The 18,722-nt window shown below is 38.6% G+C and overlaps 1 protein-coding gene across 3 annotated transcripts in view; it reads right to left on the bottom strand.

The window, feature by feature from the left end:
- The window catches only part of LOC131034951 (eyes absent homolog), a 142,747-nt gene that overhangs the window by 38,916 nt on the left and 85,109 nt on the right, over positions 1-18,722 (bottom strand). For all 3 annotated transcript variants that reach the window (XM_057966565.2, XM_057966566.2, XM_057966564.2), the window contains exon 5: positions 12,646-12,739. In XM_057966565.2, the coding sequence (XP_057822548.2) occupies positions 12,646-12,739 (94 nt within the window). The remainder of the gene's footprint in view (positions 1-12,645; positions 12,740-18,722) is intronic.

Genomic DNA, 18,722 nt, shown 5'->3' on the forward strand with positions numbered 1-18,722 from the left:
ATCCAAGGGTTCCAAGTCATATGTGTCTAGGTGCAATGAACCAGACTTAACAAGTGGCTCCTATTTTTTCATTGGTTATCCAAAGTGTTGTAATTTTCCCATTGGCCAAAAGGAGTTTTTTTGCAATTAACCCTAATTAGGGTTTTATCTATTAATCTTGGTTGTTGATCTTGCATCAATCTAGGTTGTTGCTTTGTAATGGGGTGCCTATGTAAATCCCCCTCCTCTCATTTGTAAAGGGAGAGATTTCAAAGAAATTGGTGTAATAATACTTCTTAAGTGCTAAGACATAATTCATTGTTCAATTGTTGGTGAATCTTGTCTACTTTTGCAAGTTAGCATGGTTTCGTGGCTCTCCATAGAATAGATTTTAATTTCCAAGTTGTTAGATTGAATGAAGGATTCGATACAATTGCAATGTGGAATTGATGTGTTCATACTTCTAATGATTGGATGATTTTCAGTTATCATGCAAAGTTACCTTGAACTAGACTTCTATTGCTTTATTCATTGTTCAAAATGTTGGTGAATATGAGTGATATGAAAATCTTTTGATTTCCTTAGAAGATTGGACCGTTCTTGTGTAGTTGTTGAATTTGGTGAAGCAAGAATTGGTTTTGGATTCCACTTTTGCAATTTCTATCTCCAGAATTCATAGGATTAGCTTAAGATTAGAATTATCTTCCTGAACTCTCATCCTTTTGCCTTTTTTGCCAAGTCTAGATAGAAGTAGGATTGAAAAGAGCTCATTGAAAATCCTTCCAAAAAAAAAGAAAGTTACAAGCATCATCAATCAGCAGAACCCTTAGATTGATTCACTCCTCAAACAATTGTGCAAGTCCCCCTTGAGATTAACAGCATTTCACAACGAACCAACTGAGACTATCTACATTGAATGTGGAACCTTGGAGTCGTCTTTGTGATCACACAGTGCATCTGTTCAGCACTTAGAAGATTTTGATCAAGAGAGAATAGGATATCTCAAGGTATTTTATTCTAAGTTGCATGTGCATAAAAAACACACCAATAGTACCCCATCCTATCACCTTCAGAAAGTGGCTTAAGTTAGACTGTATGAGTGTAAATAAGTGATTGCAACAGTCTCATATTAACCAAAATTTCATCCTTGATGCTGCTAAAAATGTTGGAACATGTGTACCTAGTGCTCTCAAGTCTCAACACATGGTACCACTGAATCACTTCCCCAAACTTAGGAATTTTCTTTGTGCATATTGGTCTAAAGCTATCCAAAGAAGATTCAACTGGCTAAAATACTCTACCATGGTTGTTCCCATGCCTTCATTTTCTCAGAAATAAGGATACAGTAACTAGAAACCTCCTTGCATTAATCTCGAACCTCTTTAATGACAAAAAGTGGAAACTACACCTTCCATGAAATCAGTCTTTTCTTGGTAGCTGTCCCAAAGAGGTGAAAAAAACTAAGGATATAGAAAACAGAAGTACTAAGATGCAAAACAACGCCCCTAAGGATCCACGTATTATAGTTCTTGTCTCCAAAATTCCAAACACTCATACTGGGATGATGATTCTTGTTCATAAGGTCCATTTTTGACATATTCAAAATGGGTCAAACATTATCATAGTGTGGTATTTTACCTTGGAGGGAATCCTTATCGATCTTCATGTATTGCATGGCTTGGGTTTCCTGCATAATCACTTCCATCCTTTTCATTTCAACCATGCTTGGGGCTCCATTTTAAATACCTTGGGAGTATCACCTCCTTCCCATCCACTTTGAATTTGAACTCGATTGTTTTTTGTAACTTCCCCAAGTGAGTGCAACCATTGCACACCCAAAACTACATCCATTTCACCCAATCCCACAACGTAGAAATCGTCCTTAAGTTGATACTTCCACAAAAATAAGTTGGGTTGTTGAATCCATTCCCTACAAGGAATAATATGGCCGTCTACAAGCATAACCTCAAACCCATCAAACTCTTCCATATCCAAACCTTTCCTAAAACCAGATCTGCATCTATAAAATTATGAGTGGCCTCACTATGAATCAACACTGTCACTTCGTGATGCTACAATCTACACCCTCAAAGCATGATGCTTGGGTACCCTGAAAAGTGTAGCAAGATTACCTCCTAGGATCTCTTCTTCCTCTTTGCTCTTGGGCTCATCTCATTAATCATCACCTTAGATTTGGTTCCTTCTATCACTACATCCTCCTCAAGAAGAACCTTTATATTTCCCCAAGCATCTGTGGCCTGGCTCCCATGGTCTATAATGAAAGCACAACTCCTTACTCCAATGCTTGTTCTTTGTTTCTTCAACCTCATTTGGTTTTGGAGGTAATGCCATTGGTTGAGGGTATCTTTTTGGAAGGGTTTGTTATGTTGCTTTGTTGGTGCACTCTTGGGGTGGAATTTGTCCTCTGATAATGAATCTTCCAATTTCAAAGCCCTTCAGATGGCATCTTGTAAATATGTAGGCTCAAAACCTCTAACCAAACCTTGAAGTGACTCTGATAATCCCTCAATAATAATAAAAAATGAGTCTCCTCTCCATAACATTTGGCACCATGACTAAAACCTCTAAAATTCTACTACCATGCATCAACTCTTTGAAATGCACCTATAGGTCCTTTCGGTCAAATCTTTCTATGACCCTATGTGTGGAATCAACATATTTGACAATATGATGATGCCTTTGTGTGATTAATCCATGATGCCACCATTTGTGTGTTGTACCATCCAAGTCAAGAATAGAAAAGTTGATAGCTTCATCTTTTATCATAGGATTGAATGAGGTAATGTCCAATTTTTGAACCCAAACCCTTGTAGTGACCTTCCCTGAACAATCAAAAGTTGAAAGAGTCAACCTACTCAACCTCTATCGTAGATCTCTATTAAATTATTTTGTGTATTGTCTTTCTAAAATTCCAAATAAGGAGTCTGTATGAGCCCGAATGAAGCCTCTGAAGTTGCAAAAACAGGGATTACTCAGCAACATCCATGGAAAACTGAATTTTTTGAAATACACATGCCTCAAAATCAAAATTTGATTTCACCATTGTATATTGCATGAAAAATTAACCCAAATAGAAAAAAATTGCTCGAAAAAAGGAGTTAAAATAAGTTATCGGCATTTGAAAATCAGCTTCAAAAAACAAACTACCAACCATGAGGTGGGGCAAAAAAAACTATCCCACATCAGCTATAGAGACGCTAATTTTGCTCTTTATATGTTAAACATCATAACAGCATCGTTGAAGCCTTGAGGTGAGCCACATAGGAGTAGCAACTCAAACAAATTTTGGCTGACCTGGCGCTGACAACACTATTGATCATGTTGATGACTAGGCAGATATATGATGATGTGGCACATCGAGTTAGTGATGATGTGGCAAAACCATATGCTTTTGTGGCCTATTGATGTCTGCAATCTAGCGTGTCCATTGTGTTGATGTGGTGCATAGGCCAAGAGAAATCGTCAAGTGTCAAGCTGTTGGAGGATAAGAGGGTGCCTACGTGACGAAGACCGAGGACCTACACTACCAAATCCGTAGCGACACATGTCACTAATGCAATGTGGGGACTCGCGAGAACTGCAAGTACACGTAATACTGCGTAGGGTTGTCTGCGTAGATGCTGCACAAACAATACCCAAAAAAAATTAATTCTTTTTTTTTTAATTTTGAAATGAATTTTTTTTGAAAAACTATAAAAAACAGAAAATATATTTTAAAAATTGTGACCCATACCTACTAACAACGAACTCTAGACAAGGTCATTATGACGACCATACCAAACTGTATTAATGGCGATCGGGGCAAAAAATTTCCTCAACTCCGAGTGATGGTGTCTAATTTTGACGAATTGAAAGTCAATCTTGGGGTTAGGATGGTTTAAAACCATAAGTAAACCAAATGAATAAACTCTATTCAAACTAAGAAAATAAATAAAAAAATAAAGGAAAATCAAATTGTTCCATGAGGCCCCGTCCCCTCCCCCAAAATCCTTGTGTTTTCGTGATGGGAACGTTTCCAGAACACGGGAACTTGGGAGGAACGTCCCTCCATTGCATCGCCACCACCATCGAGACACTAGGGACTTGGGGACAGCAAGCAGTCCCCTACCCGTCTTGGGGACACCTAGAAGTCTCCCATAGCCCCCAATTAGAAACTCCAACCCTAAACAAAAAATGGTGAAAAATTTGTGAAAATAACATTAGTAATGAAGTTTGTGGGTTTTGGAGACCTTATTTGTACAAATGACATTTGTAATGAGTTACCCAACAGGTGAATATTTCACCTTAGCATCACTGCCCCTTGACCTTGTTGGGAGCTCTGCCCCCAAACCCCTATAAGAGGCGTTGCCCCTTGATCCCATTGGGGGCTTTGCCCCATACCCACAAGGGGCAGTTGCCCCTTGAACCCAAACCTACACCCACCATTCTTATTGTTAATGCAATAATTTCTATGTTTTTTATGTTTATCAATTTAAACTTTACTTAGCATGCCAAAGTTTCATTTGCACTTCTTATACTTATTCTTGATTCACTCCCAAAATTCCAAAACTTTGCCCAACATTGTTAATGTTCAAATTTTAATGCAATAACTATCATGTTTTTTATGCTTATTAGTGTAAACTTTACATAGTGTGGCAAAGTTTCATTTACAATTCTTATCAATGTTACAAGGCTCAGACTTGGCCCAAACTCGGCAAGCTGATTTTTTACTCGAATTCGGCACCCGGACTCGAGAAATTGAAAAACCCAAAAAAATCAAAGATTTTTAAGGATTTAAAACTTGTTTATGTTATTTTTTAGATCAGATTAATAGCAATTAAGATAAATCAACACAGTGAACAGATAATACACCAAGATACCCAAGGAAAACCTTCCTCTTGAAGGTGAAAAACCCAACAACACAGAAATCTCTGATTATATTTATTAGAACTGAATAAGACTTTACAATATTGCTTCACTCCTTGAAGCTATGAGAACAAGTTATTCATGATACACCACTGAATATGCAGACCGACCTGCACTAGGGCATTCAAAATGTGCAATCTGCTGATGCAATGATTCGATCTATTGTAGGATGACTTTGTTATGCTAAAGGATGAGTATGCTCTTGATGAGATATGAATTTGCTCTTCCTTAAGTATGAATCCATTGATAAATGGATGAATTCGCTTGACTGAATGTATTCACTGAATGTATTTGCTCTACTTGATGTGATTGTAATTGATTTTGATGGTAATGAGTGGAGATTCGATCTCCTTTAAATACAATGCAAGTGACCCTTCACCAAGGGTCGGTCCTCTTCTAAACAACACGTTTCAAGACATAGAGGTGGCGGACTTCCAAGTCGGCCATTCACATGATACATATAAATCATAATTACAAAAGCAAATCGGTTCAACTATGACTAATACATCGGAGCATATAAGTGTCTATAACACGGACCTATAATTGTCTAAAGCCGGTAGGCCAATTAGACAATTATATTAGCTATGTCAGCCATAGAAGGAATCTGACCATAGCTACAAACATCAACACTCCCTCTTAGATAGGGAGGAATCCTTCATGATGTCTCAATCACATAGTGACATCCACCATGGCTACTCCCAAAGGGTGGATCCATCATGGCTACTCCCATGAATGCAAATGCAAATGAACACAAGTGTCAATCACGGAATCACTCAACGTGATGTTGTCATCTCATCATGACGTTCACCATGGCTACTCCCAAAGGATGAATAAACACAAGTGCTAAGTCATGGATTCTCTCACATGACGTCCACTATGGCTACTCCCAAACGGTGGATCCAAGGCTTTCACCTCAAACTTCTCTCGCAGAGAAGAATGCACTAACAAGGGCTTGTACCTCAAACTTCTCTCGCAGAGAAGAATGCACTAACAAGGGCTTGCACCTCAAACTTCTCTCGAAGAGAAGAATGCATTAACAAGGGCTTGCACCTCAAACTTCTTTTGCAGAGAAGAATGCATTATAGTACATCTCAAGAAATTACTGATGGTGAGAATCCCTCTCAGCAAGTGCTTCATTCTCCATAACTCCAAGCTTGTCTCGAAAATGCACAAACTTCACTTTGGCAAGGGGTTAGGTGAGAATGTCAGTTGTTTGTTCCTCAATACAAATGTATCTCAACTGAACAGCATTCCTCTGTACCATATCTCTGATTTAGTGGTATTGGATCTCAACATGTTTTGTTCTGTCATGAAACACTGGATTGACAGATAGCTTCACACAGCTTTGGTTATCACAATGAATAACTGTAGGCTCCAACGATTGTCCAAATAATCCTACAAGAAGCTTCTGAAGCCACACTGCTTTGCGAGTTGCCACACATGCTGCAATGTATTCTGCCTCTGCAGTGCTCAGTGCCACTGAAGAGTACTTCCTGCTACACCAGGAAATCATAACAGATCCCAAACTAAAGCAACAACCAGAGGTGCTCTTCTGATCATTAACACTCCCTGCCCAATCAAAATCAAAATAGCCTTGCAAATTCAGAATATTTCAAGCCATATCCAACTATGCCACGCAAGTATCTCAAGATATGCTTGGCTGCAACTAGATGTATATGTCTTGGTTCACACATGAACTGACTAAGTGCACTCACTACATAGCAAATATTCGGTCTAGTGTTAAATAGATACATCAAGGATCCAATCAACTGCCTATACATAATAGGATCCACAAGATCTAAACTAGCTGCAAATTCCCTCAATTTCTTCAAGTTAGTTTCCATCGATGTAGACATAGACTTGCAATCTGACATTCCAAATCTCTTCAAGATGTCAATGGTGTATTTTCCTTGACTCAGGATAATCTCATTAGGCCTCTGCCATACTTCCAAACCTAAAAAGAAATGCATGAGTCCTAGGTCCTTCATCTCAAATTTTGAAGTCAACTTGTTCTTACATCTAAGGATGAGATGATCTTCCCCAATAAGAAATAAGTCATCAACATATAGAACCAAGATTAAAACTTCACCATTGAATACCTTGAAGTAAAGATTCGGATCAACATCATTTTTGTAGAAACCCAAACTCACCAAGCATTTGTCAATCCTTTCATACCATGCACGCGGAGCCTGCTTAAGACCATATAATGCTTTCTTCAATTTGCATACATGAGACTCTTTCCCATGAATTATGAAACCTTCAAGTTGCTCAATGTAGACCTCTTCCTCAATTATACCATTGAGAAAAGTTTCTTCACATCCATCTAATATAACTTCCATCCCTTAGCTGCTGCAATGGCAATGATGGTCCTGATGGAAGTATAGCAAGCAACAGGAGCAAATGTTTCTTCATAGTCTATTCCTTCTTTCTGAGAGAAACCACGAGCCACAAATCTAGCCTTGTACTTCTTGATGCTTCCATCAGCTGCATGTTTAATCTTGTATAGCCACTTGGAAGATACAACTAACTTTCCTTCAAGTCTAGGTACAATATCCCAAACGTCATTCTTAATAATGGATTGATATTCTTCATCCATAGCATCTTTCCATACTTGTTGTTTTGATGCTTCCTCAACACTAGAAGGTTTAGTCTAGATAAGATTACACATTAATGCAACATAGCTAGAGAATTTCTAAGGTCTTTTACTTTCTTTGAATGTGCCTCTAGGAGCCCCGAACTTTTCTGCCTCCTTCATAGTGTTCCTTGCCCAAAGAGGTCTCTTTCGATTCACAACAATATCTCTAGGCCCATCAGTCGGATCCAAATGTTCAATTGGATCATCAACCGCTACAGGTTCAGTAGACTCACTCTGAATCTCAAGAGAATGGTCAATGTCCATGTCTTGAGGAGTCTCATGATCTTCATCATCTATCTCCATGCATGAACCTTTAGATTTTTTGAATGCAACATCTTCCTCAAATGTAACATCTCTGTTCACTTCTATTTGCATCTGACCAGGAATGTAAATTCGGTAGGCTTTAGAGGTTTCACTGTAGCCCACAAATATTCTTCTCTAGCCAGAAGGTTCCAACTTGGTTCTTTTGTCTTTGGGTGTATGAATATACACTAGACAACCAAAGATTCTCAAGTGACTAACATCAAGCTTAATCCCTGAAAAGGTTTCTTCTGGAATCATATTCTACAATATCCAATGAAGACATCTATTCTAAACATACACAGTTGTTCTAGAAGCTTTTGCCCAAAGAAGGGTTTGAAGGTCTTGATCATGGATCATGGCTTTTGCAGCTTCAACAATGGATATGTTCTTTTTTTCTGCAACCCCATTTTGTTGTGGGTTGTAAGGGACACAAAACTCCCTCTTGATCCCTGCCTCAATACAGAAATCACGAAAGCTAACAGAGGTGTATTCACCTCCATTATCAGACCTTAAAACTTTAATTCACTTTCCAGATAAGTTCTACTTGAGCCTTAAACTCTTTAAATCTACCTAGGACTTCATCAGACTCTTTAGACCTTAAGAAATAAATCCAAGTCTTCCTAGAGTAGTCATCTATGAAAGTTACATAATACAAAAATCCACTTAGGGATGCTATTGACATTGGACCACATAAATCAGAATGTATAAGATCTAAAATTTCTTTTGACCTACTTTCACTGCTATAAAATGGACTCTTAATATTTTTACCCATAGAACAACCTTTACAAGTACCATCATGTACATGATCTTCTCCAATGATGGAAGAGCCCGGAAATGTAGATGCCCAAGTCTTCTATGCCATAGTTCACTGGAATTGGAAGAGTCATGTAGAAGAGCTTGAACTGGATGAGTGGAAAGCTTATACAAACTCTCATGTCAATTCCCGATCACAAGAGCAGTCTTGATGCTAGAGTTTTTTGGCTATGCAAGAACTCTCCCTTCTGAAAATGCTATTTGATAACCCTTATCCTCCAAGGCTGAAATAGACACAAGATTTCTCTTGATTCTTGGCACGAATAAGACATCCACTTAGATGAAGAGAAATTCCAGATTCTAGGTTGAGTGATGTAGCGCCAAATCCTTTCACTGAATAGCGTGCATCATCTCCAATGATTACTTGGAGATTAGACTCCCTTTCCATCAAATCCGAAAGATGTTCTCGATAGCCTGTGATATGTCGAGAAGCTCCACTATCAATTAGCCAAGTGTTACTATCTGTAGGAACATTACTTGATAAGGCAGATATGAAGAGGAATCCATTAGAGTTGACTTTTGCTTCCTTTTGAGTTGAGACTTCATTAATGTTCGCCATTTGTTGCTTAGGCCTTATCAAACAATCTCTTGCATAGTGACCAAACTTGTCACATCTAAAGCACTCAATGTGAGAGAGATCTTTCTTCTTCTTTGAATCAAGTGCAGAATCTGATCTTTGATCTCTATTCCTCTTGAAGTTGCCCTTCTTGCAATTTCTTCCTTTCTTGGTAGATTGAGTGGCAAGAACATGAATGTCTTCATTTTGAGAACCTTTGACAATTCCCCTGCTAGCCAATCTAGATTCTTGGATGCAATCCGCACGAAGACGATCAAACTTAAGCAATTTGGATCTCCCACTTATACTTTGAATAAATGGCTCCCAAGAATGAGGAAGGCCATTCAATGCCAACATGACAAGATCTTTATCAACCACTAGATCTCCAATAGCGCTTAGTTGATCCCTCAGTTCTGAGATCTTCATGAAGAATGACATGACTAATTCTCCTTTCGCCATCTTGACTTGATGAAGTTGTTGCCTCGATGCAAGAGCCCTACTTATGTTGTTGATCTCATATAGGCCTTCCAAGGTCTTGAACATGACTCTTGCAGTTGTCATCTTGGAAATGAGAGGCACTAAGTGATCCCTCACGGAGTCAATCAATATCTTTTTCGCTTTTATGGCATTCTTCTTGAATTAAAGTTTCTCCTCTTGATCTTCTGGCTTGGATAAGTCTTTTTCCTCCACAAACTGAAGAAGATCATTTTCTTCAAGTGCAATGAGCACTCTAAACTTCCACGATGTGAAGTTTGATGCGCCTTCAAGCCTATCCTCGACCTTAAGTCCATTCACCATTTTCACTTGCAAGGAACTACTCATTAGAATGAGAATAAATCGTTGCTTATAGAAAAATCTGATCACGATCTACTTCACCGTGGCTCTGATACCATGTTATTTTTTAGATCAGATTAATAGCAATTAAGATAAATCAACACAGTGAACAGATAATACACCAAGATATCCTAAGAAAACCTTCCTCTTGAAGGTGAAAAACCCAGCAACAAAGAAATCTCTGATTGTATTTATCAGAACTGAATAAGACTTTACAATATTGCTTCACTCCTTGAAGCTATGAGAACAAGTTATTCACGATACACCACTGTATATGCAGACCAACCTGCACTAGGGCATTCAAACTGTGCAATCTGCTGATGCAATGATTCGATCTGTTGTAGGATGACTTTGTTATGCTGAAGGATGATTTCGCTCTTGCTGAGATATGAATTTGCTCTTCCTTAAGCATGAATTCGCTGATCAATGGATGAATTTGCTTGACTGAATGTATTTGCTCTGCTTGATATGATTGTAATTGATTTCTGTGGTAATGAGTGGAGATTTGATCTCCTTTAAATACAATGCAAGTGACCCTTGACCAAGGGTCGGCCCTCTTCTAAACAACACGTTTCAAGACATAGAGGTGGCAGACTTCCAAGTCGGCAATTCACATGATAAATATAAATCATAATTACAAAAGCAAATCGGTTCAACTATGATTAATACATCGGAGCATATAAGTGTCTATAACTCGGACCTATAATTGTCTAAGGCTGGTAGACCAATTAGACAATTATATTAGCTATGTCGGCCATAGAAGGAATTCGACGATAGTTACAAACATCAACAGTTTCATGCACCCTTTAATAAATAAACCTTAAAGACACAATAAACTCGTCAAATAGAAGCTACTTTGACCACATCCACAAGTATATATTGACCACATAACTATAAATGCAAATTTTAGCTGAAGGAAATAACACATTTAGATATATAAATATTATCAAATGTGTACAAAACTAATGGAATATGAAATCTATGGCATCAAAAGTAAAACAACTATCAAAACTAAAAATATGTCTAGGAGCCTACATTACTCATTCCAACATCACAGCAAGTCATGTGTTGGCGTCCAAGATAGGTCCTTGATGATGATGTAGCCATGATATTTTCTTGTGCCTCAATGACTGGTGTGTATATTTGAGTGAGGAATTTATTATTTAAGTTTTCTTGAAGCCTTCAAGGCTACATGTTTTTTTGTCAAGCTCATTAACAAAGAGGAAGAGGAACAATTAAGTAAAAATATAAATGGTTATGTTCTAGTTTGACCTTAGCTAGGATACTAATAGATGGGATTGTTCTATGAGTTGCTTGTGTAGGGCATGATGATACATTTTTGCATTACGAGAATGGCATTTCTCACCAACCATGACAACTTGTACTCAGCAGTACAATGATTGTATCATGCCAACTTTGCCTATGGCAATCCTTGTATACTAAACAAGTTGTCCAGTGCATGAAACAAGATAATCCTTGATTGTGGCTTTAGCTATGAAGATGCAATGATTTGCAACAGGAGCTATGTAACATTGTAGATTTTATGATCACAATGTATAATTGGCCTGTTACTTGCTTAGACTTATAGTTTGATTGGGGTTTGGGAGCAAGAGCCTAATGGGGTTAAGCCTCACACAATGGTTTGGGGCAATGCCCCCAATGAGGTCAAGGAATAGTGGCCCTTGCAGGGATCTGGGGCAGCATCCCCAGCAGGGTCAAGAGCAGTGCCCCTCGTGGGGTCCGAGGGCAGCACCCTTGGTGTGTTCCCTATTGCAATACAAGGTGGGGTCAAGGAGGGAAGCCCCCGTCACCAAGTTCAAATGCAAACTTTCAAAATCACAAAGACCTTCATGGTGCACATAATTTTCATATTTTTTATAAATCCTAAATGGACATGCCATAAACCAAACAAGCATTGAAACTTTGTAAGTTTCTTTTTAAAAAGTAACTAAAATGTCAGATTAACACTTTACAATTTTATTTATTATCTTTTTTTAACTTTTTTTTCACCAATCTTGGTCAAATCTAGCCAACGGACTTGCCAAGTCTATGAGCCTTGCAAGACTCCCCCAAACCCGAGTCTTGGGTCCCTGGGCCTCTTTTGACCTAGCTCACCCCGAGACTCGACGAGTCTAGGTGAATCTTGTAACGATGGTTCTTATACTTATCCTTAAACATCTTTTTATAACTAATTATTCAAGTACCATATGTATTTGCGCCCCTCCTCCCCTCCCCTTTGTCATCCCCCCACCGTCTCCTCGCTGTCCCCAAAGAGGCCCTTGGTCCCCCCAACCCCAAAACCTATCCCCCCATCCCAAAAATCCATGGAACACTCAAAATCATCAAAATCCTACTTTCAAATGATTCTAAGCAACCATTATCTGAAAGATAATGATGAAGAAAAAAAGTGAAAGTCTCACATAAATGGAATAAGAATGTGTTTGTGTATCATAAATCTAAATAATCTGCTAATTTAAAATAATATATATGAAATATCTGAGTAAAATGATAAATACACCTAAGCAAAATTAAATGGATAGTTTAAAGGGACTTTAAAATTTTCTAAGACTTCTAGATCTCATTTTCATGTAAACCATACCTGCAGAAAGCCATCCATCAGTATAAGCATCCGTGACATCATAGAGATCTTGCCAAATTTGAATTTGTTCATTATCAAGAAGTTTGTGCAGTCCCTATTGGTTAAAAGGATGTAGTTTGGTATCAAAACAATGCCAGGTGCAATATTAAAACATAAAAGAAATGCCAATTGCAAAGTAAGGACAAAATTATGGCGGCTAAAGTATAATTGCAAAGTCTAAACTCATTGTAGTTATCAGCAAAGCCTCTTATAAGAAAAATTATTGGTGCATTTTAAATTAAAAGCTATATATCTTGACACAATAAAGACAATTAGAAATATACTTTATGGGAGAGAAATACAAGTTTATTGACTGCAATAAGACATTTTAAGCCTGATGCATTACCATGGGACCACAAAGGAATTCATTTATTGATTTCAATCCCCTTTTTTCCTAGTTTTACATCCTGTTTAATCATTATCACTCTTTATGTTTAAAAATGAAGCCACATAGGTGAGCCACAATAAGTACTATATTAGAAAAATAGTTTTGGATGCCAATTGAAATTTAATTTTTCTTATAAACTTGCAATTGGATGTGTGACCTCAAAACCTGGATAGGTTTCACAAAGGAAGTATCCTTCCACCTGCATAGCCAAGGGAGGCACCAAACCTACTACTCAAGTTTCCTTTATGCATTTACTTTTCACCACTTAGTTTTTGTTACTTCTGTATTTTCTTCTCGTGTTGATCATTAGATAAAAGGCCTCTCTTGTCAATGAGTGTATATTGCACAAGCCCTGGTGTAAATTTGAACAAGTAATTTATTATATCATCTGGAGTATGGGGCCAAATCATATATATACTAGAACTTCTGGCAGGAAAAAAAACTAGGATATTAAATGATCAATAACACAGCATAAGATTGACTTGGAAAAAGAATGTGATACAACACTAATTATAGAAGTTTAATGTATTGGTAGATTTAAGAATAATGATAGTTTGACATTTTGGGGACAAGGGGACGGGGGAAAAGATCCCTCCCCACACCTCCCCTCCCCATTTCTTTTTTTTGGCAGAGGTGTGGACATCCCCTCTACATGGTTTATGTCTCCTAGGAACATCCCCTAGACGGAAACCCTAGGGGGGAATGCTATTAGAATATTTAATAATATTTTAGTCACCTATATTTAGTTCCTTGTTTAATGGTCATTTAGCTTTTTAGTTAATTAGCTTTTAAGCTTTATTTAGCATTTAGCTTTTTCTTTTTAATTAATTAGCTTTTAAGCTTAATTTAGCTTTTAGCTCTTTAATCTTTTACTTTAACGTTATGTTCTAATTATAGAACATCGTCTTGTAACCTCTATATATACGTGTGTATATCTTTCAATGTAATCATCCGATTATTGAATCATTCATTCAATTTAATTTTCATGGTATCAGAGCATGGAAATTAAAAATTTCGAAAAAATTTTGTTATTAAAATTTTTCGAAGTTTTTATTGAAGAGATTTTTTTTTAGAACTGTTCTTTTTTAAAGATTTTTTTCTCTTCCTAGGCAGTTTTTTTTTTGCAGGTTGAAAATTTTCCTAGAGTTTCTACAATTTTCGACTAGGGTTTTGACCCTTCTGTTCAAGTCAAAATTTTATTTTGGTTGCAGTTTCTTGGTGGGTTTTCGAGAGCTCAACTGGGTCGTCGTCAAATTTTTCTGGGTGCATCATTTTCCGTGCCTCGATTTTTGAGCCGTCAAATCTGCATTTTGTTTTCAGATTCTTGGTGGGTTTTTCGAGAGCTTTTCTGGGTTGGTCTCAGATTTTTTTGGGGTGCCTCGATTTTTGTACCAGCAAATTTGCCTTGGAATTTAAAAACAATTCACAATTTCTGCTATTTTTGTGGACATTGGGATTTTTGCTGTTTTTTCGGCACCATTTATGCTGTTTTAAGTGTGCAGAAAATTTTAATTTTTGGGTTTCTTCCAAACCTCGAAATTTGTGCCTTGGAATTCGTGCTAGAATTCTCCTATAGGGTTTCAGTTTTTTCAACAGCTGTTTCTATTCTGATTTTTTCTAAAATCAGATTCTTTTGTCTCTTGCTTTCACTTAGTTGACCTCGATCAACCTCGATTTCCGTGATGGCATCATTAACCAACATCATATTGGAACACAGTCAGAAGTTCAATGGTCGCAACTACAACACCTAGAAACAGCGTATGCTTACCATCTTTGAGTATCATTGCCTTGATCAGCTTGTTTTGGACAAGGAATCTCGTCCTACAACAGCAAGTGATGATCAAGACAAACATGATGTGAAGAATCGAGAGGCTGTCATGCTTATCAAACTCTCTGTCACAGATGATCAACTCCCACAGGTGCCTTAAGGTAAAACAGCAAAAGAGATCTGGGATCTTTTGAAGGATCTTCATGAAATGTCCGACAAGAGCCGAGCTTTCTTTCTGAAGAATATGTTGTTTTCTATCATGATGGATGAGAAGTCATCTATCCGGGCACATCTTACGAAGATCAAGGACATCCGTGATAAGTTAGAAGCTATAGGTCAAACCATGGTGGAAGAGGATATGGTAGTGATCACACTGAAAAGCCTTCCCAGATCCTGCGAGCATTTCATTGATACGCTCAATATCTCCTCTACTAGTGTTGATTTGAAGTTTCCTGATCTTTGCAACAAGCTGCTCCAACAGGATCGATGGAAGCAACAGTTTGGAAGCAGCGCTAGTTCATCCACTGAACAGGCTTTTATAGCCTCAGCTTCGCATAAGTACAAGGGTAAAGCTCCGTCCTTCTAGCAGAAAGGACAAGGTCAAGGTCAACCTCGGCAATCTTCCAAAAAGAAGAGCTTGCAGTGTTCCTACTGTCATATATATGGCCATTTGGTGAAAGATTGCCAGAAATTGATAGCATCCTAGCAATCCAAACAGGGAGGGAAGAAGCAGAAAGCCAATTCTGCCACACATCCTGATCAGAAGGAATCTGCCTTCTATGCGTTCATGACCCAAACCTCCTCGGATGATGTTCAATCATCAGCCTAGTACATTGACTCTGGAGCCTCTCGACATTTCACACATCGTCGAGATTGGTTTACAGAGTACATGCCTTTCACTGATTCAGTGATCTTTGGTGGAGGTGAAGAGTATACTGTTGTCGACAAGGGCAATGTTCAGATTTCATCTGGTGGGAAGGATTTAATATTCCTCAATGTATACTTTGTACCTGGTATGAAGCTCAATCTACTGTCAGTCAGTCAGATTATGCAGCATTCACCACAGTTGGATGTCGTCTTCGAGTTGCACAAGTGCAGCATTGTTGACAGGGAGACTCGCACTACATTTGCAGTTGGTATTGAGGATCATGGTCTTTATAGACTTGTTGATTCTACTGGTTCTCAGGAGCTTGCCATGGCAGCTAGGAGTACTTCCATCAGCACTCTTTGGCATCAGCGATATGGGCATCTCAATGTCCACTATCTCTCTCAGTTGGTTTGAGAGGATCTAGTCATAGGATTACTTGAGATTCAAACTCAAAATCATGGAGTTTGCGGAGCGTGTCAAGCTGGAAAGCAGCATAGGACTCCGTTTTCAGATGGAGACGCTTGGAGAGCATCCAAGGTCTTGCAAATCGTTCATGCAGACATCTGTGGTCCCATGAACACTGCATCAGTCACTGGATGCAGGTATTTTCTATTATTTGTTGATGATTTCAACAGATGCATGTGGGTTTATTTTCTTAAGCAAAAATCAGAGGTGTTCACCATGTTTCAAACGTTTAAGGCCTTAGTGGAAAAAGGGTCTAGCTGTCAGATAGTCACTCTTCGGTTCGACAATGGAGGGACATTTTGTTCTACAGCGTTCACCAACTTTTGTGCATCACATGGCATTAAGCATCAGCTTACCACACCTTACACCCCACAGCAAAACAGTGTTGTTGAGCGCAGGAACCGTACAGTCACTGAGATGGCTCGGTCTATGTTGGAGCATAGAAATGTTCCAAAACACTTTTGGGCGGAAGCGGTCTTCACTGCAGTCTACCTTCTAAACCGGTCTCCCACAAAGGCCATTAAGAAGATGACTCCAGAGGAAGCTTGGTCTGGCAGGAAGCCCAAAATCAGTCATTTGAAAGTTTTTGGCTCTACAGCTTATGTTTGGATTCCAGATGCCACGCGCACCAAACTGGATCCAAAGAGTCAGAAATTGATGTTCATCGGCTACAATGACAACCACAAGGCATATCGGCTGGTTGATATAGACACTAATCACCTCATATTCAGTCGAGATGTAGTATTTGATGAAGAAAGAGGGCCTTTTCAGCCTTCCTCTCCTGATTTGAGCACTGAGGATCACCCTCCAAAGGCTGTAAGTATGGGTGTTCATCTTCCTTTAGCTCCACTTGATGGGAGGGATTTAGTTGACTCTGAAGTTGTGGGGTCTCCCAGGCATGACATTGCACCCCCTGACTTTCCTCAAGATCTTCTCGATCCACATCTAGAGAAGCTTGCTCCAGATATTCCAAGCACTCTTCATCCTACAGCAGATGTTGGTACTTCTACTCTCCGGCCTAAGTGGTGGGTCAAGACCATTGGTGATCTTCATGATGATGAGCTCATTGAGGGTAGATCCATTAGAGGTAAGAACCAACAACACACAGTTAATTTTGCTCTTATGGCCAACATTCACAGTATTTATGAGCCTCAAACATATACAGAGGCTAAAGGTGTACCTGAATTGGAAAAGGCTATGGCAGCGGAGCAACATAGTCTTCTGAAAAACAACACTTGGGTATTGTCTGATCTTCCTCTAGGAAAGAAGCCCATTGGCTGCAAATGGGTGTTTCAAGTCAAGTATAAAGCTGATGGAAGTCTTGATAAGTACAAGACTCGGTTGGTGGCAAAAGGGTTTTCACAAAAGGAGGGCATCGACTATGAAGAGACATTTGCTCCCACAGCCAAGATGAGTACCATTAGGCTTGTCCTCGCTCTCTCAGCTCAATTTGGATGGAAAGTCCCTCAAATGGACGTCAAGAGTGCCTTTCTCAATGGTGATTTGCAGGAAGAAGTCTACATGACGCAGCCTCCAGGTTTCAAGGTTGTCGGTAAGGAACACCAGGTATGTAGACTAGTCAAAGCACTCTATGGCCTCAAACAAGCTCCTCGTGCATGGTACATCAAAATTGATAAGTACTTGATTGATCAAGGCTTTCAGAGGAGTCCTTCAGATCCCAATTTGTATGTCAAACATAATGGTGATGATATTCTATTTCTAGTAGTCTATGTTGATGATCTCATCATTACTGGCAATGCAGCACATCTTGATCATGCAGGTCAAACAGAATTTGTGTCAGCATTTTGATATGACAGATTTGGGACTTCTCCATTATTGTCTCGGTGTAGAGGTTTGGCAGACTGATAGCCACATATTCATTTCTCAGTCAAAGTATGCCAAGAGCCTACTAGATAAGTTTCAAATGCAAGATTGTAAATTTGCATCTACACCTATGGAGATAGGGCTCAAATTATCAGCCAAATCAGATTCACCTGTAGTGGATGAGTCTTCATTCAGGCAACTAGTGGGCAGCCTCATCTATCTCATCGCCACTAGACCTCTGACCTGACATCAGTTATGCTGTGAACTATATTTCTCGCTTCATGTCAGCCACAAAAGTTGAACATTGGGTTGCAGCAAAGCGTGTGCTTAGATATGTGAAGGGTGTAAAGTTATTTCAATTTCAATTAAAGAACAAGTTATGAACTATGTATGCTATAAATGTATATGAGGAATTATGTTGATGTCTAATAATTCTGATTTTATCTGCAGGTCTGAAAGAGAGAGATCATTTTATGTTTTCTATGTCTCCTCCAAATGAATTCAATTGGTATATATATCATTTAGGCAACCGGTCAATTGGTGTATTGACCGGTCATGCCTTTTAGGCATGACCGATCAATGCACCCATTGATCGGTGCCTTTGTAATTATACCATTAACACAAGGCTGTTTATCGGTTCAAAACCTCGATAGTATATTGTAATATAATATAATGTTTGATCAAGATAATGAATCGGTTCATGTAAACACAGATGATTCAAAATG

This window comes from Cryptomeria japonica, chromosome 8 (assembly GCF_030272615.1).
Source record: "Cryptomeria japonica chromosome 8, Sugi_1.0, whole genome shotgun sequence".
NCBI lineage: Eukaryota > Viridiplantae > Streptophyta > Pinopsida > Cupressales > Cupressaceae > Cryptomeria > Cryptomeria japonica.